The sequence below is a fragment of the Sporothrix schenckii genome (genome assembly GCF_000961545.1).
Source record: "Sporothrix schenckii 1099-18 chromosome Unknown Cont47, whole genome shotgun sequence".
NCBI classification, from domain to species: Eukaryota; Fungi; Ascomycota; class Sordariomycetes; order Ophiostomatales; family Ophiostomataceae; genus Sporothrix; species Sporothrix schenckii.
The window spans coordinates 2,383,781-2,402,977 of NW_015971148.1; the positions used below are offsets into that span (position 1 = coordinate 2,383,781).

Here is a 19,197-nt window from a genome sequence, read left to right on the forward strand (position 1 = left end):
TCCCAGAACGGGGCAGTATTCCGGAATCCAACCCGCCCATGCGATGTTCCAACATGCAAAAGGGGTTTTGCGTGTGATCACTGGCGGATGGCGTACTCGAATGAGCCCGCATTGCCTGACCCATATGCAGCGTTTTGCTTCTTCCCTTTGATTTTATTACGTACTTTTTTGGTTGTTTTCCTTCGTCTGTGCTATATGCTAGTTTTTTTAGCAGCCCGTTTTACGGGCCAGTTGCCGAGACAGTAGTTAAGTTACGGTACACTGTTCTGTCGATCTCCTGCGAGCTTTAAGTTTTGCGAGAGCGAAGGGGAAATCGAGAAATATACCAAACAAAATACAACCGACGCCCAACACGCACTTTACAAACGGCAGAGAAATGTCGTTGCGTCATGTTGTGGTTATGTGAGAGCATTCGGTCCTAGAAAAGAGCAAGCAATTATGTCTTGCCAGCCAACAAATGTTTCCCAAGCAAGTCTCAAAGGAAAGTCTCCCATATTTAATGCCAACGAGGGTGTATGTACCACACCATTCTGGCCCCACCCTTCAAAGCTGGGCTTCTCTGTTACTGGTTTTATGTATATCGTATCAATCGTCCAGGGGAATCCAGTGAACCAAAATCAGTTAAATTTCATACATCCGCTCACAGAGTCGGATGACGAGAAGTTTTCTTTTCTTTTTTTTTTTTTGAATCCCAGCGCGTATTGCTTAAATTTATGTCACTACCAATAGTATATGGACACTACAAATCGTACATAGTCACCTCATGCCTGTTTATGTGCTGTGCTGGTCACATGTTGTCCGTATTTTAAACATACACACACAACAGTTAGTCTTGCTCATACTGCCGGGTGTCATAACCAGCCCCCATGAGGCACAATGCTCGGTGACTTGTGTTCCATACCCTCCATTTTCACGACGGCTCAAACTTACCTTCCGGCAAGCAAGTCATCAAAATTGCGGTTCTCACCAACGAACGGGCGTCCCGGGTACAACTCATACGTCTGACTCGCTCAACAAGCACGGAGTGCTAACGACCGACAATTGCCAAAACCGGAGGACATGGCACGAATGCACCATGAAATTCTTGGTCGTTTCCGGATGGAAAGGCATCCACAGAAAAGGTGGGTCTAAGGTTCCTTCTCATCTTCACATGGAGACGTTGCGCTTGCCAACAGGACCGAAGCTGGCCAGCGAAAGAATCTGTCGTGAATGATGGCAAGCACGGCTGCACAGCAACATACGTCGCATGTGCCGTTGCGCTGCTTGTTTGTTCTTGGTATGATTCCATCCAATGCAAGGCTGTGCTCATCCTTCCTTGTCTTCGGCGTCCTCCACTGTGGCATGGTACGCCCCTAGTCCACTCGCGCGAGACTGTTGAGACGCAGCGGGCTCTTTCGTCGTTATTCCTCCGCTGTAGTCGGTAAGTTTGTCGTCACTACTAGCCGCCGGTATGGAACTCTTAAGGTAGCCTTCCCTCTCGAGCTGATCCGCCTCTTCCGGCTCTAGCAACCCGCCCTTGCCTCGGCTCTTCTCCAGCTTTCGTCGCACGACTGTTGGCATGAAAGCCGACACTGCTTCTTTTTGCAGGTTCCTGACAACGGGTTTCGCTTCGTAGACCGTCTTAACCTCAACAGGCTTGGGCGGAGCAGTCGACGAAGCAGCCGAAGGAGTCAATGACTCCCTGCCCGTTTCGCTACGGTCCTCACTGTGACCTACACTGCGGCCCTCCCCCAGTGGCTCCGAGTTGGCATTGGCGTTCCTCTTTGCACGTCGTTTAGCATACCAATCATCGAGGTATCGCTTCGGTATCGGTGGAGGTGTGTCGCGTGGCATCGGGATGTTTCGAACGTCGGCTGGCACGTCACTGTCCGTGCTGTTGTCGCTGTCGTCGTCGCGTCGCCGTTTCCTACCAAAACCATCATGCCTGTCGCGTCCGTCATGTCCGTCGTGTTTGTCGTGTCTGTTGTGTCCACGATGCGGCACATCAGTACGACCAAATGTCGGTGCCTTGTCGCCCAGGGCCTCCCGCGCCTTTATCACAGCCTTCAATTCCGCCTCAAGGCCCTCCAGCACTTGCTCTTCGTGTGTCGTGAGCTTTCCACCGCCTTCTGTAATGGCTTTGAGATCCTCAACTTGCTTCCGTATCCGGTCTGGGTTCTTCTTGCTCAGCCGCTCATTGCGTGCTGCTGCAACATGGGCTTTCCCTAATCGCAAAAAGAATACCAGTTAGCCAGACTGTCTTCAGTGAACCAAAAGTGAGAGCAAAACAAAATGCGCACCTTTCTTGATAGCCTTTGCCTTATCAGCCTTCCGCTGGGCCTGCACCGGGTTGTAGTTCTTTTCTTTCGGCATTGTTGACGAGCTCCAATCAGTGCTGAAAGTGCGCTCGGCAGGTGATGGGAACGATAGTAAGAGCTTTGAGCCCACCCGTGATCGATTCAGGCACGGGCTTGGTGTTCCTTGTTCTTCAGACCGTATATAGACTAGCGCTCCTATATGGTTAGTCATTTCTTATCTCATATCGACTACGAATCCTTTGAACCGATTTCACTAGTTACCGTTTGGGTCACGTGATAGATCCCCTCTTCCCAGGGCTAGCGCGCACACAATTACATCCAAACTTTTTGAAAGCATCCAAAAATTTTACGACGACCGCTACCGAAACGCCTTGTGTCCCGATTACAACTTTCCGACAACCACAAAACCTCCACGTTTCGGCAAACATTCACATCGCAAAACCGCAAATATGGGCAAAGTTCACGGCTCCGTATGTTCTTCCCGCTTCGTTTCCCGGCTACAGTCAACTGGCTTCGGTACCCTTTGTCTTGTCTGGAATATAATATGCTGACGTTTGTTTTTCACTCTCTAGCTCGCTCGTGCCGGCAAAGGTACGCCTTACATTTGATTCCCGACGTCGACATTCCGCTTCCTTAGATGAATGGACGGCCTTCCGATTTTGTTCTTGCTATACGGTTAACTAACATTTCCACCTTTTCGTCCAATAGTCCGGTCGCAGACTCCCGTAAGCAATCCTTAACCCGAAAAACTTGGCGACTCGAAAGGGGAAAACCTTTGGCCACTTCAAAGCGAATCGCAATTCGGGACGTGAGAGAACAAGCGAGAAAAAAAGGCAATGCCAGGCAGGATTCGTACCACCGGACCCGACTGTGGCGCTCGAGCAGTCGATACGATCGAGGGTCATTGGTAGAAGGAAAACGTTGCAACATCGACTTCTCGGCCCACATGCCGACTTGGATGTCATGGCAAGCGACTTCCACAACGCTGTAGCTCAGCTTTGTTCTCTACGTCCTTTGGCTTGCGAGGATTCAGACTTTTCCCGAAAATGGGACGACATTGGATTTTTGACTGGACGGAGTACTGACGCACCACAACAGAAAGTTGAGAAGCAGGAGAAGAAGAAGACGCGTATGTTCCTGGCCCCTACCTCTACACTAGGATAATTCTGTGCAGTTCTCTTTAGCCAGCACCAGCAGATATCAGACAATACTGACTTTTGAATAGCCAAGGGCCGTGCCAAGAAGCGGTTGACGTACACCAGACGTTTCGTGAACGTCACCCTGACCGGCGGCAAGCGCAAGGTACGAACAAAGCCTAATATGGCATCAATCATGGAGCCAAGCGGCCGGCATTCGGCGGGCAACCTACCTTCGTGGCGACCGACCTTATTTAAAAGGTAAATGCTAACAATGACGTCCACTACCAACAGATGAACCCCAACCCCACCGCATAAAGCAGAAAATCGTTCACCATTTTCTTTTGTGTTCTGGTCTCGCATTTATGTCGTTTCTTTTCCTTTTGTCTGGCGATTTCGGACCCCAACTCATCTCGCTCGCTCACGCTTCCGCTGTCCTCTTCGAGATATTGAATGGTGGCTAAGTAGACGGAACAACAATGCGGATGGGCAAGGATGAGAGATTAAGGGAGAGGGTCAGGCTCGAGTTATTCAGTCTCTTTTAAGGAAGACGGCCATGTAGCCTGCGAAACAAAACCGATTTAACCTAGGAAAATATAAAAAATTATAAAGCAACAGCCGACTTGCTGATCCATTGGTGTCCTAAGGAAGATCTCCGGTGTCCCATCTGCGACACAATAGGAGGTTCTACGCCATAGCGAATGAGGTCACGACAGGGCGAAATTGTGACAAGATTCAGTGATGAGACATCACACGTGGAAAATGTCGTACCATTTTTATGCACAGACACAGTATGGGACAATACGTCCTGCGTCATGTGGGACACTTGGTAAAAGCTGGTTGTAAAATAAGTGAAACAAATTAACTTACAAAGCCAGCCAGGTTTTTCCTTGAGCAACGATCCAGCCTCCCTTACATTTTCCCCTTACATCGCACCGCCTCTTCTTTTAGCGTGAACAAACCAGCATAAGTCGAAATGTGACGGGCAACTAGGCCACGAATCGCGATATGTTGTCAACATAGTCAATAGTGTTACGGACGCAGCAGTGGTTCTCGGCATACACGAGGCGTCTCGCATTATTTGAGTAGGGTCGGGGAACGATGGGTCCCCTTGCACGCTCGACGTCCGATGGACAAACTGAAGGTAAAGAAAAGCAAAACAGAGGTCAAATAACCTTAACAAACGCATAGGTTTTGGCACGTCCTGCAAGCGCTAGTTCTTCTAAGTCGAGGATTAAGGACCGCGACATTAATTCAGACGTCGAAGTGCTACAACTATTGCATCACAATGTACGGTAGTGTAAAGCAGTGTGGATAGAAAAGGATACAATTGTACGCAGATGAAAGAAGTCCAATAAATTCCAGCAAGAAAAAAAAGACACCCTTGGAAACCATGGACGTCCTTAACAATGCCCCAACCCACTATAATCTCGCTAATGATGCTTGAAATAGATTCTGATATAAATGTATCGTCATCCTTTGACGTAGCTCAAAAAAGAAGACAAAAGAAATATGCGCCGAGATTAGCCGGCTCCGTTATGAGTAAAACGATAGGCACCAGATGTAAGTGAGTGTGAATAGATGATCGTTAACAGGATGAAACGTGGAACATGAGCCGTGTTAAACATAAAACCGTGTGATTCCGAAAGACGTGACAAAATAGGAAGGAAAATCTGCCGTAGAGGTGGTGGAAAAAAGATCGCGAGCTATCAATGGCTGCGGCGAACAAACATGCGACTGAGGAGAGGCCCTTTTTGGTGGTGGCGAGAGTGGTCCGACGACGACCGAGGTGACGAGGAGATCCCTCCTTCGTGAGGGCATTCAACCCCGCAGCCGTAGTGGCAGGCATCTGCGCTCGACGGATCAAGCGTTGTGGTAGTAGAAAAAACTGTGCTTGCACCCACAGTCGTAGCAATAGAGAAATTCGACGAAGCGCTATGGTTCGTCTTGCGGTCGTTATGGCCATTGGTGTCTCTGGGCTTGGTCGACGGCATAGAGTGCTTGGAGCTTGATGGGACCTCACGAGCCTGTTCCGTCGTGCTCGAGGTAACCATTGGCATCTCACCGTTGCGGGTGCGGCGGGTAAAAAGATTGCGAACAAATTTGCGAACAGTGTCACCCTCCTCGTCTGAATCGTCCTCAAACACTGAGCATTGTGGAGCATTTCCTGAAGATTGCGAGGGCTGTACTTTTGGCGCCCGGATCTCTACATCTTGTGAAGCTTTGGCTGTTGATGGACGTTGCATGTTGGATCCGCGCAGGCTGAACGAGGAAGCACGGTGAGACAGCCGAGGTCCAGCAATGGCAGCGTCGTCATAGAAAGCGGCTCCCGCGGCACGAGAAAGAGACCGTGAGCGGGCACGAATGTTTCCTAAAGAACGGTGCGAACGGGAAAGCTTGGGGACACCATAACGTGCCTCCGACTCAGCCGGGAACTGCTCCAAAAGCTTCTTGTGCCGCCGAAGCTCCTCTTCCCACGGGCTCCCCTGTCCCTGTGGTTGGGACTCTTCATGGGGCTTCGTCTCCATCAAGGGACTTGTCATTGTCGGACTGAAAATTGGACTGGGAGAGTCAATTGGCGGCCTAGAAGGTGGTGGTGGTGGTGGCATAGTCGGATGTGGAGGCCGGGCATCATTGTTTGCGAATGATGGTGTGGGAGGCATCGCAGGAGTCCTGGGCGTTGGCGGCAAAAGTTTTGAGAGCTCTGGAGCGCCTGGTAGGGGAGGAAGCGGCCCTATTGGTGGCGGGCCGACAGCGTCCCGGAGCTGAGGTGAAGACCGGCTGGCCTTGAGTGCTCTTGGCGATGGCGCAGAATGTGCCTGCAACCCTTGCTGGGGAAGTGGCAGGGGCGGCATGGGAGAAAGACGAAGCCTTACCGGTTGCTTAGAGTGCGGCTTTCCCGCAATCTTAAGCTGCCGTTGTTGACGGCGCTGTCGTAGATTTGAAACCGCTTTGGCTTCATCTTCCGTCATGCCCACATACGGCAGAGCCGGCTGCTTGACCATGTTCCCGTGAGACGCGTTATTTTGGTGCGCTTTATTCCAATTACGAGCAGCCTCTGTCTGCTCATCCTCCTCTGGAACCGAAGACTCGATGACGGTATTCTGGAAGCCCTTTGGCGCGGAGTGCGAAAAGGCGCGGGCTCGGGCCGTTCTGCCGGGTACAAAAGTTTGATGCGGCACCTTGGATGGGGAAGGAGGCAGCGCCTGGGTTGCCAAGCTGGCCTTCGATGGCATGCTTTCCGGGGGCGACTGAAGCAAAAGAGAGTTGTTTGGTGATGTCGGTGACATAGCTTCTGGTGTGGTTGAGGCTGACCAAGTTGACGGGGCTTCCGTAGCTGCTGTGTAGTTTGATATCGCTGAGCTTGTGCTGCTTTCGCTTCCGCGCCTCTGTGAGTTTGGGGGCGCCAGGTGACCGTGCTGTGTCCGCGCCTCCGCCGGACCTAGGCTGCCATATCGGCAATGGCCTGCGGGCAGTGCAGATACCGGCTCACCTTCCACGTACGCGTCCCAGCCGCAAGGGCTTTCATAAGACTGTGATCGGTAGTGAAAATTCGTGTTGGCGTACTTGCTTCCGTTTTGATCAACCATGTGGTGGCCCCGGGGTGTCGGGTGCGCAAACAGGGTTCCAGCTGAACCCGGGCGTTGGCTGACGGAAAAACGATCCTGGCCATAAACGGCGCCGCCGGAAACCTCTCTATAAGCAAGAAGCTCCGATGCCGCCCGTCTATGGTTGTAGTCGGCCATGTTGCGTGTGTATTTGACGTGCGATTTGTTTGTAAGCACGAGAGAGCGCGATAGTATATAGTTCCGGGCTGCTTTCGAGAGAGCGTCACTAGAGGCCGTTCGTTAGATATGACGAGAGCACCAGCCAACCAGGGCAAAGTGCGTCCAAATCGAAGTCAGCGGACAAGACTGCCCGAGAAACATTGCCTGTACAGACGTAAGGTGTTGCTGTGAGAACGACAGTGAAGAGCCCAAGTGATAATTCTCGTCGACGACAGGCGAGGTCTGTAGATGAGAAGAAGCAGAAGCCAGAAACAGGAGAAAAGAACGAAGAGAGAATTCCTGAACCCGACCCTTGACCAGAATAACACTATTGGGGAGGACGTCCGTCTTAAGTGCCGAGTCAAATGGGGATCCACGGAAAGCAAACAGAAAATCTCGTTTTACCAGCATTCTCCACACAAAACACGCTGCTCCTAATGTCTAGCCTGTGTGGTGGGTTGCTCTGATCTTGACGGGGTCCCGCACATGCAAGCATTCGAGTGCCATACGCTGATGGGTGCGCGAAGTCAATCAAGTAAACAGAAGAAGGTGGCAGGAATGCAGGCTTACAAGTCGTGGTAGTACGCTGTCCAGGACGGAGGCAAAACCCAAAAAGGGAGGGCGAAGGGAGAAACAAGCCTGGCTTCACTCTTCAAGCCCTTGTGGCACTTTCTTCTTCTTTTTTCCCCTTTGTGGTCCGGCCAGGTCTCGTATCGTCCCTCCCCACCGACATCGTAAAGCGAAGGTGCCCTCTCGCGGTTTCTGCTTCCCTTCCTCTCCAGGGAGCTGGCGCCCTTGAGGTTAGCAATCCCATCCTTCTGGCATCAAGGACGATCTTGGATTTGCCGGGCCCACTGTGCCTGTGGATCCAGCCCTCGACAGAGCCTCCAAACCTCATTGGAAGAGTAGCAATTACTCCTTTGAAAAGATCAAGGTATCGTAAGCAACATGCCTCCACGACGGGAGGTTTTCCGTGCAGTATCGTCTGGGATATCCTATTGAGAAGGCAGGAGAGTTTCTTGTTCTTTGATCCCTCAACGTCACACTCGCGGCTCAGGCGAGCTGTGCAGAGTCAAAAACGCGAGAGCAAACCTATTCGTACTCTGTTTGACTGTACATCAATGCTCCGCAGCCATACGTAGCTAGTTAGGGGGTGGGTGCATAGTGCAGGGGTGTGGATGTCTCTCTAGCTTGGGAGCCGTGCGAGTGGGTCGCGGCGATGGCGAAAGGTTGGAAAGCACACGTAGAGACGCAAGAAAAAAATCAAGCCAAAAAACTATACATAAAAAATAACAATGGAGAGTGGAGAGTGGGAGCCCAGACCGTACTGCAAGTCTCTGAAGAACGTTGTGGCAGAAGTGACCCAATCGGCAGGAATGCTACACGGGCGATCTGAGCACCACTAGGAAGCTGCCAAACAGCACCAACAGAGTAAACAAAGCGCGTTTCATGTTTGTTTACTTTGTACATCGTACACCGTCCATTATTTTTGATCTGTGGCGAGATGGAGGCGAGACAGGCCGTACTGTATAAACCGGATACAATTTCCAGATGACATGAAAGTACGGCGTGCTTTTTGTGCCCGCGCCCCAGGGAAGAGAGACAAGGCGACTTTCTCAGTACGGAGTACATGAAAGCACGCCCAGCTAGCCCATAATGCTATGGTCGGTGTCGTACACATGCATTACCATGCTGTCGCCAGTTAGCAAACAGCAAACATGAGTATGTCGTACGACGCACGGGATTAACAGCGTATGTTGTAATGCGACTTGCTCTGTAAACTCGTCAAAATGACGAGGCCGGACACCCTTACGGAGCACATTTGCTAACCTGTTCTCTCGATATAATTAGCGACTCTGGGGGTCTCCTGATGGTGAATGTGGGTTCTTGGGTGGTAGGATACAATTCCCGAGCAGCAGCTCCTCGACCCAACGACCCAACCCACCAAGGGCTGGAACTCCGTTGCTGACGTCTTGCTTGTCCGGTCCTTTTATATATCTTCCCGTTATCCTCCTCTCTGTTCGATCCGGCAGCTCCTGGAAGCACTCAACCAAGCGGCCGTCATCGTATATGAAGCAATACGATACAAGATACCGTACATTCGAATCATCAAATCGAGAACAAAAGGCAAACCTGCGTACGGGGGCTGAAGCAAGGAGACTGGCGCAAAAGGGAACGACTGCCATCAAAGCCAGGGAGGTGGTAAGTAAAACGGACGGAAGTGAGGAGGGAGAGAAACACGAAAAATGAGGATCGCACTAGAACCAGGCAAAGGGCGACGCGGGACACTACCACAAGCTAAGCTAGAACTAGAGCTCTTGGTTGCGCGTTTGGCTTGCTTTTAAGCTGCCTCCCACAACTGGAAGGAAGGCTGGCAAAAGGGATGGAGGAAGGCGCGGTGTGTCGCTTCACGGCAACAGGGCGAAATTAAGTAAGAACAAGCCCGCCTTTTGCGAAGACGCGTCAGGCAGACGAATCAAAGGTGAGCATGAACACATGCAAGGGAATGTCGCGTTGGCTGCTGGCGTGTCTACAAAGTAGTTTCAACTTTGTGAATAATTCGTATACTCAGCACAAAACCAAGCTGCAATGTGCTTTTGACTCCGTATAGGAGACCACCTGCGGCCCTCCGAAAGAAACACAAAAAACAGCGGCTGCCGTTTATCCTCTCCTGCGCTGTCTCGCATGTTTATTCGGATAGTGCCTTCAAAGTCCACACCACCACTGTGTGGCGCTCGTCCCTGTTGGTCTGTCAAATCCTTCCTCTGGGAACATCCTTGTAGGGTCATTACCACTCGCTGTCCTGACGCCACAGCGACCTCCAGTCGCCAATCGCACCACCGCAAATTGAGGGCAGGGCTCGAATACCTCCGACGGCCGAGACACAGCGCACATCGCGATGTTCGGAATTGCCTTGCGGGTACAATAGGAACAGCAACGCTCTCTGGAACCGAATTGGCGCCATCGAGTCTGGTAGCGTGAGGCGCCCCATCAGTTGTCCAGTTCGACGTTTTTTGTGTACTGTACAACGTATGAGTCATGTCTCCTGCCACCGATCCGAACCTTTCCCGGTGTGCAACCAAGTGCAGCAGCGAAGCTTACTTGTCCAGACTTGTGAGAGCGAGGCTCAATTTTCTCGAGATACTCCACACATACGACGTACTTAGTATCTTGCGTTGACAAATCAGCGATTGCGCATGCTATGTAAGACGAGTGGCTGCATTAAATTGCAAGCTCGTTCTGGGTTTTGGTAGGAGACTCAACGAATGTTGGAGAATATTGTGCTTGCCAGGGACGTCATATTATCTATGTATATCTTCGGTACGCATCGATCGATAGGCTTCTGAGCCCTCCAACTGCCAAGGCCGACGGCGACTTCGACACACGACTAGGCACTGCGGAGGCCCGCATACCAGCCCAATATACATGCAATTCTCTTTCTTGGCAGTATGTTCTACAGCCTGTGCTTATTGCTGTGCTCCGTGTTTGTTTACAAGTCGTGTGTATAACATGCCAGGTTCGAGGTGACGACATCCTACCGCTAACACTGGAATGGCACCCCCACCCCTTGGGCTGCAATGCTAAGGTCGTTACAGAGCGCGTCCTCTACGATAGATAAACGTAGCTGGTCAGCTGGAATATCGTTTTGCTGGACAAACAAAATATACTACTTGGCATATGTAAATCACAGGTATGTCGCATTACGCCTTCAAAATACTGACCCTGCAACCAATGGCAATGCTCTGAGGCGCACTGCTCGCTGCCGTTGCGTCATGGAAGTGCTCGATGTTGACCATTCCTAAGGACAGGCCCGTCGCCCGATAAATACTGCGGCTTGGCTTTAGGAAAACACCTAGTCAAGCAGCTTTGTACCACCAACGTTGAAACCAACTCCGGCTCCCTTATGGCAGAAAAATTGTTTATCGTAAATCCCAAATTGCCTTCCGTTAATCGAGCGTAATTACTCAACCAGGACAGAAAAAAAAACGTCGGAAAAAAATTGTCAGACTTAGGCCCGACTTTGTCGGTTTACTGATGGGTTTATGTAGAATTTTGACTCCTTTTGGTCAACTTTTGAATAAATAAAAATTGCCAATTTTTGTGGAGAGTATCAGTTTTTTGTCATGAAGGATGGCAGTATGTAATAACGTGCATGTGGTTGGAGAGAGTACACTTTCTGCCCAAATGTGCGGACAGTGGCAGTGACAACAGCATTGTGTCCCGGGAGGGCCACGGACTTCATTTTAAATATAGAAACACCGGCGTTTTTTGAAACGTATATATATAAAATAAAATAAAAATAACAAGAATAAAAAATCGGTGGCCAAACCACATGTAGCGGGCACTTCAGTCGCTAGGCATCCACTCGAGTTTCATCAATAACGTCACGCAGTAAATAATGACACCCGTTTTTAGTTCCGTAACTTGACAACTCTTCTACTGACCAACTTGTATACCGTTCTAGCTATACATGTTGCCTCCGCCAACCAACCGAAAAAAAAAGAACGGCAGGAACACGATAGGAGAAAAATATTCTCCCCCCCCCGAAGCATATCTATCTTGTGTCGTGCTATTCAAGCCAGCGGCGCACGCTTTGAATGGATATCCCATGGTGTCGGTAGCTCAGAATGTTCTAACTCGGTGTCATTGAGATGAGGCTAGCACTATTGATGACTAGAAAGTGCTATCGGTGCGAGAGCACTGGGTGCGACTTGCCATCTGCATGTGCTGGTTTGGTGATTGTAGCACGGCGCGTGGATATGATAGTTCACAAGAAATCGTCGAATGTCTACCGTCGTGATAAAATGTCGAGACGGTTCATTTGTTCTGAACTATATGCTCTACATAAGGGTAAGCCTACAGGGTAATATACTGCGTGGTAAATCTACCACCAGCTACAAGGAGCACATTGCCGGCTTTTCTTGTTCATGGCCGCAGTCCGTCTACAATTTTTTAAACATAGCCTACGATAAACATTAACTACAAGTTCTTGTTACTCCCAGTTGAGTTTACGTTAACTCTAGATATTATTTCCGTTGATAACAAGTGATTTTTATATGTCCAAGAGAACGTCACATTTACAGGTTTTAGTGGGATATATATATATATATATGTATGTGTTTGAATAAACGGATAGAATACTACTTGTAAACTGGGAATAACTTGTATACAGTGTATCGTTTTATGGGATTTAAACAAAATATATACGTATGATATTGTTTTGATTGGAATTGTGACCATTATTGGCAGTGGCATTTGTTGCCACTGGACTTTATTTTTCTTTTATTTTTCACACCGAAACCAAACAGCGAGACAGCACAAATAAGTTACTGATTCTAGACGCAAGGCTTTTGCAAAATATCCGCCCACAAGGAGTGGCCGCATATAAGAAGCGAATAAACATACAGACGTTGAGAAGCTTTACCGAGAGAGTTTATGCCAACAATAAAGGAAAAATCCTGAGAAAATAGCTCGCACATACACGCCCTGAACTTTCCAAGGTTGCAATGATGCCAACTAGCCGCGAATTCGGATACGTGATACGTGCAGTTGCAACAGGCAAAATAACACCATCGGCGAGCTTCTAAATTTCAGCATTCGCAGAGCCAAATTCCTCAAGAAGAAAGGAAAGCAGGAAGCCAAAATACAGGGCTCTCCGCCTCCGTGCATTTTCATGACTGCGAAGGACGTACGTAGCAGGTTGTGCTTTCCGAAATGCAACCGACCTCATGCACCGCCTTGTTGCGACCCGGGCCGTGTTTCTGCAGCCGCATCTCCTCATTACATCCCTCTACCCAGTAAGAGGGTCAGAGGCACTGAGGTTCTGCAAGTACATTAGGAGACCATAAGCCACCTTGCTGACGTGAGCAGATTGGTTGCCGCGGTGCTTCTGCGCCGTCTTCTCTGTATCTTCTATGCAGAGTGGTCATCATGCGAGGGTAGGTCGGCGAGGTCGGCTGTGACCACTAACGCCGCTGGCGAATAGGGTGCCCTCGAGACGCAATGCCGGACAACGTCAGGTCCTGCCAACGAACAAGGGCGGCACGGGATGCGGACACAAACCCGTTGCATTTTATACCACCAATCGTGCCATAAACCATGCCGCCAATGTGCGAGACTGACACGTCGCCAAAGGACGTACTGGGTGACCGGACCCGAATCGTAGGTTAGGGGATTCACTGGGCCGCGCTTTCAGCACTGCTAAGACTGGCATTTTATTACCCGCCGTGGTCAGTTCGTCTGCCGTCCTCTGGCCCTTTCTCGTTGAACATTTCGTCTTGCGAGAGAGACCGCACACCTCGTATGCCACATACTGAGGCTTCGTAGTACGAACGGACACAGCATGGGACCACCCGTAGACTGACATGGCGGTCTGGCAGGTGGCCTCCACGTCGTGGGACGCATCGTCCGCTGTACTTGTGATACTACTTAACTTGCTTGAGCAATGGGCCTGGCCTTCTGCTGCACTGCTTATTTGGCGAGCAAGCGGGCGCTTCCAGTGGCATACAGTGAGCCGAGTTGAGGCAGTGGCTGGCTTGCTGTGCGCGGAAAGGTTTGGTGTACTGTGGTGATGGTGGTGTCGAAATAAAAGAGTGATCTTGGCCCAGCAAAGAATATCAAGCAGCGACCAATTCGCATTGCAAATAAACAACTTGATTTTTGCCTACTAACCTGCCCCCTGAAAACTCGATGGTGTCCTCTGTTCTTGCCTCGCATTCTCCTATTCCTCGCAAGGCGGAAAGGCATGCTTATTTTAGCGTACCAGCAGTCCAATCGCTAACCCGTCTGGGTTAGTTGGCAGAAAGGGTTGTTACAGGGTAAGTGCGTGGAGGAGGGGCTTGGGGATTTTAGATCGCCTTCTCGCCTTCAAAGCGTTGGGCGACTATCGGGGCGAGACGCAGCTATTTGGGGATTCGGGAAAGGAACAGGCAATGGCGAAAGGCCCCTGGAACGGACGCAGGGCGGCAAGGAAAGACTGCGCAAATCCAAGCGATGCGGCGCATGAAAATGGAAAGCCATGCAACCTGCTGTCCAATGATGGAGGGGAAAGCGACCAAGCGGCCTATGCGCACAGGGGGAAAAGCACCCCCGTTGCTGGCCATCCTTTGCGAGGCTATATCCCACAGTCTGTCGCTCCGGGCAAATCCCTTTTGGCGCTCCTGTATTGCGCCTTTTCCCCAAAGGCTGTGCTGGTCGTCAGGCTCATCACGATGGAATCTGATTAGCAATGGACCGAGGCTGCCCCTTTATTAATAACCCGCAGTGTCCGGCCAAAGAGGAAGACGTCCGCAGCCCTCTCTTGGTCTGTTTTCTTTTCTTTCTTCACTTTTTTTTAATATAGTATTTTCTTCTTCGTCTAAACGTTCTCTCAACAATTTCACTATCAGTACGTGTCTACTGTACCTTGGCTGGCGATCAAAAAACTTTATTCAGCTTACAGACCAGCGTCTGTAATCGAGCGAGGCCTGGCCAAGCCCAGCCTGCAAAGAAAGATATAGTGGCCAGGTTCTAGCCTGGGTGGTCTCTACAACATCTTCTGACGCACGCTAACACACCTTGTGCTATCCCCCAGAGGTGGCCTGCTTCTTTCTTTGTCAGGCTCGGCTAGGCCTGCAACGATACCCTATTCGTATTACAGTGCAGATTTTCGCTTTTTACTTCTCCAGTGCTCCTTCCTGCTCCCATAATCCGCACCTGCACTTTCTCTTTCTTCTCCTCACTTCGACTCGGAGACCTCACCCTCACTGTTGCCCTCTCCATCCTCCATCAATTCTGGTGCCAATCTCGCGCTTCCACCGTTCTTGAGTAAAACATCACGACCGCGTCCTTCTACATATTTACATCACTGTCCTCCGTTGTCGCCGCCATGGACTACACGCACCAATTCTTTGCGGGCAACCAGCCCTTCCAGCACCAGTTCATCGGTATTCCCCCGGTTACCCCGTCCCACTCCAATTCCGCCACCTCCGACGACTACACGACCACATCACCACCGGTGAGTTTTTTTTTTTTTTTTTGTCTTCTTGGTTCACAGTTATATTCCAGCATCACGAGGACGAGGGCGTTTTGGATTTGTGTATGAATGAGAGAGGATTAACTCCCGCTTTAAATACTCTGGCCCTCTCGTCCCCCTCCCATCCCTTCGTACCCACTCGCTCCAATCTGGGTTGCTTTGCAAGTGCTTTGAAAGCGCTTTGCAATCAACCCACACTGTTTTCTCCCCACGCCTTATCGCTTATGATGGGCTGTCCATGGCCAGGACATTGTTTGTGGAAGAGTACGCCTGGTGTGGTTCTATGACTTCTCTCCTTCTCTAGTACAACCATGCCCAAGGATATCCTGCGCCCCTTCGTGGCGAACCGTTATTCCCTTCACCCTACCGTGAATCTCCGCAGCTCCTTGGTCATCCCGCCTCATACTTACTTTTGTTCTTTCTTGGCGCTACTCCGTAGGAGGGCTTTCATGAGTTTGCCAACGAGCATTTCCCGGCGTTTGAGAATTATGGTGTCCAGTTTGCACCGCAGCAGCCCATCTTCCCCGGCCCGCCGACGCCGCCGGGGCAGTCGATATCGCTTGGCGCCGTCCACGGCGGCCAGCAACAGCCGCCTCCGCCACAGCAGCATGCCCCGGTGACATCCGTGCCCGCTACCGGTCCGTTAGCAACCACCTCGGCCATGGTCATTGACCAGGATATCCTGTCGACGAAACCCGACCTGGGCATGACCGACGACATTCAGCAACAGCAGGACCAAAGCCGCCGGGGCGGCTCAAACTCTGACGATGACGAGATGACACCAGCACAGTCACGACGGAAAGCCCAAAACCGAGCAGCGTACGTCCTATATGTTTCACCGCTGTCCCGGAACGATGCGTTGTTGAAGGAGATGTGCATGCTAATATTAAGTCACTGAAAATAGGCAGCGCGCATTCCGTGAACGAAAAGAACGCCATGTTAAGGACCTCGAAACCAAACTCGCAAACCTTGAGGCCTCGCAGAATAAGGCGGTTTCCGAGAACGAGAAGCTGAAGCGAGACCTGCAAAAGGTCAGCACGGAAAATGAGATTCTACGCGCAACATCTTCTCTGCAGGCTGCTGCTGTGGCCGCCGGCCCATCACCGGGAAGCGATGGCGTCGGGGGCCCGATTCTGACCACCGGTCCGATGACATACAACCCGACCGATTTTTACACCGACCTTCTGTCCAATCACGATATCAAGACGCCGAGCCACCGTATTGCTACATCTGACTCGGGCGAGCGTCTCTTGGGTGCTGGTGCGACGTGGGATCTGATTATTGGCCACGAGTCCTTCAAGCGCGGCTTGATTGACGTGGCTGATATCAGCAATCGGCTTAAGAACCAAGCAAAGTGTGACGGGCAAGGTCCTGTTTTTGAAGAGCGTGCCATTTTGAATGCCATCGAGCAGAGCGTTGGAAGCGGCAGCGACTCCCTCCTCTGAAATAGGATTGTACCACGCATAGGCAAGACTGTAACGAAGAAATGGAGTTTGGGTTATCAAAGGAGATTTTATATCTTGGGAATGGCATGTTATTGGATTTTCTTTTTTCTTGATTTTTTTTAAAAGAAATTAACTGTCGCCTTTATGCGCGGATGGGAGAATGCGTTACTCAAGAACGTCACAGACATATGGCTTCCACAATTCGACTTTCCTTTTCATTTATAAAAACGCTACGATTTAGTTTCAGTGCATTGGACAAATCAAAATCTAAAAAAGAAAAGAGTCCTGCCTCCACGCGAACAACCATGCTATGAAGTAACACTCATCCGTATACCGGTACAAAAAAGAGAATATAGTGCAAAAAACCAGAGCCATAACAAGTGAAGAGTTACTGATGAAAACAGAAGGAAGAATTAGGAGAGTTGTACAAACGAAACGATAGTAGGAAAGCCATGATGATTGCCGTGCCTATTTTCTCTTCTGCACTGTTGTTGTGTCTAGAGAAACGGACGTGGATGATGCTTGACCGCTCGTTGCACCAGTGGCGGCCTTGTCGGATAATTCGCCCTCAACATGAGGGTGCTTGATTGTCAGGCACCAGATGTCCAGATAGTCACAGATGGTGACAATGACGTCAACGACGAAGGAACCGTACACGCCTACGGCCATACCGAGCATGCAGAACATGTATGCAACCTGGTAGACGCCGTCGCCGAGAGCGCTGGGCCAGCCAAGTTTGAAGTACGACGGAGGCTCGCTACTGCCGAATAGCAGCGGTGCGACCGCCGGCTCAATCCGCTGTAGAAGCGGACCAAGGGAGTCGACGACGCCCCAGGCGAGAGGTAGGACCAAGACATTGTAATAAGGGAAGGGCAGATGCGAAACATGTGCCGTAATCATCTGGCCAACGGAGTAGGCGTTGATGAGGCCCACAAAGAACACGAAGGGGACTAGGTGGGAGTGCAGGATCTCAGGCTGCAGCACCAAGTACACCACAACAAGGGCCCAGGTGATGGCAAACGGAAGTAGGCCAAGGAAGGGGTGGTTATCGCGGTTGACTCCCTTTCCGGCCTTGGCTGCCGTCCCGTTCGCCTTGGCCTCCTTTTGCTCCTTGCGCCACACACGCAGCACCGTGCGGGCCGACTCGGCCGTGTTGTACACCAACACGACCGCCCCCTGCACCATATACCAACCGGTGAAGGATAAGTCCCGCAGCGCTGACGGAACAAGGCTGATAATGCTGGACGGAACGCCAAGCGTAGCCAGCATAGGCTGTTGCCAGAACGAGGCGCCGCCAAGATAACCAGTCAGGGCGTACACCAGGATGAGAATTAAGACGCCTTCGACGGGGCCATTGACGACGCCCAGCGTGAGTGTGTGAGTGTGGTACTCTTCCCATGTCTGAACGTAGAACGCCATGAGGGCTAGGAGTGTTAGCTGGATGATCGTGGTCTGCGCAGAGAGTACGCGTCATTCACAAAAGTTTTACGTACATGCAAACAAGGTTGCGACTGTCTTCCAGTCCTGGCCCATGTTTTGGGAAGCGGCGAAAATCAGTACCTCGAGGGAGGTATTGAGGGCGTCCACACCGTGGTCGAAAAGCTCACCGAGAGGGCTGCTCTGGCGCGTGCGCCGACTGATGTTTTCTATTAGCACTGCGTCGTGAGCGAGTTTGTCTCTGCCTGCAGGTCACTTACGCTTGCGCGCCGTCAACGGCATCAAAGGTCTGGTACAGGAACAGGCCCACAGCCCAGCTGTAGTACACCCACGGCGGGCAGTCCTGGTCGAGCGCCGGGTTGTACCACAACAGTGTGAGGAGATTCGCAACGACGAACATAAAGCCGGAGAGTGTGATGAGATTCGGCGCCATGCCGATAGGAAAGCACGGCAACACGATGTTGTTGTAGAAGGGCTTCAGGATGTACTTGGACGTCAAGCTGTGGTCGACACCCGAGTACTTGTAAAGCTTGAGCCCCGCAAGGGACTCCTGCCGTAGGTACACCATGGCGACACAGGATAACCGGGTGTTGGTGAAGGCTGCGCGGCGATGGCGCAGAGGTGACGTTGTGTCGGTAGCTGTGAGCCCCGTGAAAGAGGAAGAGACAGATGTTGGAATAAAACTATAAACTGGCTGTAGCGCGATAGGAAGGCCGGAGGCTGTGCGGCGTATAACCTTGTGGCCAAAAAATTAGCAAGGCCTTTGATGCGAAGGATGCCAAGCTCTAGATGATACTCAACTTAAACGTAGGTGCTCAAATAACTTCCGCAAACGGTGAAATAAAAAATGAAACAAAAATGAAATTAATAAAGCGACGTGGAGGAAAGGCCAAAGGATGGGTGTTTTATCGTGTTGTATACATAAAAAGGGCAAAGGCCGAGGATAGTTAAGAGGAGAAAACCTGTATCGTGCATGCACGAAAGAATGGTTTTGCCAAAAAGAAGTCGAAAAAATAGCTTGCATCGCACATGCCCACAAAAATTTGTGAAGATGTTTGCTGCGCGTAAGTCGCGCGTCACTTAAAATTGTTACCCCCTGCT

The 19,197-nt window shown here is 50.8% G+C and overlaps 6 protein-coding genes across 6 annotated transcripts; 3 read left to right on the plus strand and 3 right to left on the minus strand.

The window, feature by feature from the left end:
- Window positions 1-1,305: 1,305 nt before the first annotated feature.
- SPSK_03486 (uncharacterized protein) lies at window positions 1,306-2,352 on the minus strand (the record flags this gene model as incomplete). The annotated part of the gene is made up of 2 exons (XM_016730324.1): window positions 1,306-2,204; window positions 2,280-2,352. The coding sequence occupies 2 exons, from the start codon at window positions 2,350-2,352 to the stop codon at window positions 1,306-1,308; spliced, it is 972 nt and encodes a 323-aa protein (XP_016585336.1).
- A 394-nt stretch (window positions 2,353-2,746) lies between these two features.
- Window positions 2,747-3,751, plus strand: SPSK_03496 (uncharacterized protein; the record flags this gene model as incomplete). Its single annotated transcript, XM_016730334.1, has 5 exons — window positions 2,747-2,767; window positions 2,870-2,888; window positions 3,028-3,426; window positions 3,523-3,599; window positions 3,728-3,751. The coding sequence occupies 5 exons, from the start codon at window positions 2,747-2,749 to the stop codon at window positions 3,749-3,751; spliced, it is 540 nt and encodes a 179-aa protein (XP_016585337.1).
- A 1,391-nt stretch (window positions 3,752-5,142) lies between these two features.
- SPSK_03159 (uncharacterized protein) lies at window positions 5,143-7,179 on the minus strand (the record flags this gene model as incomplete). Its single annotated transcript, XM_016730000.1, has 1 exon — window positions 5,143-7,179. One exon carries the CDS (start codon window positions 7,177-7,179, stop codon window positions 5,143-5,145), a length of 2,037 nt encoding a protein of 678 aa, XP_016585338.1.
- Window positions 7,180-13,890: 6,711 nt separating this feature from the next.
- On the plus strand, window positions 13,891-14,426 carry SPSK_03664 (uncharacterized protein; the record flags this gene model as incomplete). The annotated part of the gene is made up of 2 exons (XM_016730499.1): window positions 13,891-13,990; window positions 14,053-14,426. 2 exons carry the CDS (start codon window positions 13,891-13,893, stop codon window positions 14,424-14,426), a joined length of 474 nt encoding a protein of 157 aa, XP_016585339.1.
- A 641-nt stretch (window positions 14,427-15,067) lies between these two features.
- Window positions 15,068-16,659, plus strand: SPSK_03288 (bZIP transcription factor (Fcr3); the record flags this gene model as incomplete). Its single annotated transcript, XM_016730127.1, has 3 exons — window positions 15,068-15,196; window positions 15,654-16,033; window positions 16,119-16,659. 3 exons carry the CDS (start codon window positions 15,068-15,070, stop codon window positions 16,657-16,659), a joined length of 1,050 nt encoding a protein of 349 aa, XP_016585340.1.
- Window positions 16,660-17,127: 468 nt separating this feature from the next.
- Window positions 17,128-18,664, minus strand: SPSK_03313 (ethanolaminephosphotransferase; the record flags this gene model as incomplete). The annotated part of the gene is made up of 3 exons (XM_016730151.1): window positions 17,128-18,083; window positions 18,153-18,295; window positions 18,357-18,664. The coding sequence occupies 3 exons, from the start codon at window positions 18,662-18,664 to the stop codon at window positions 17,128-17,130; spliced, it is 1,407 nt and encodes a 468-aa protein (XP_016585341.1).
- Window positions 18,665-19,197: the final 533 nt, after the last annotated feature.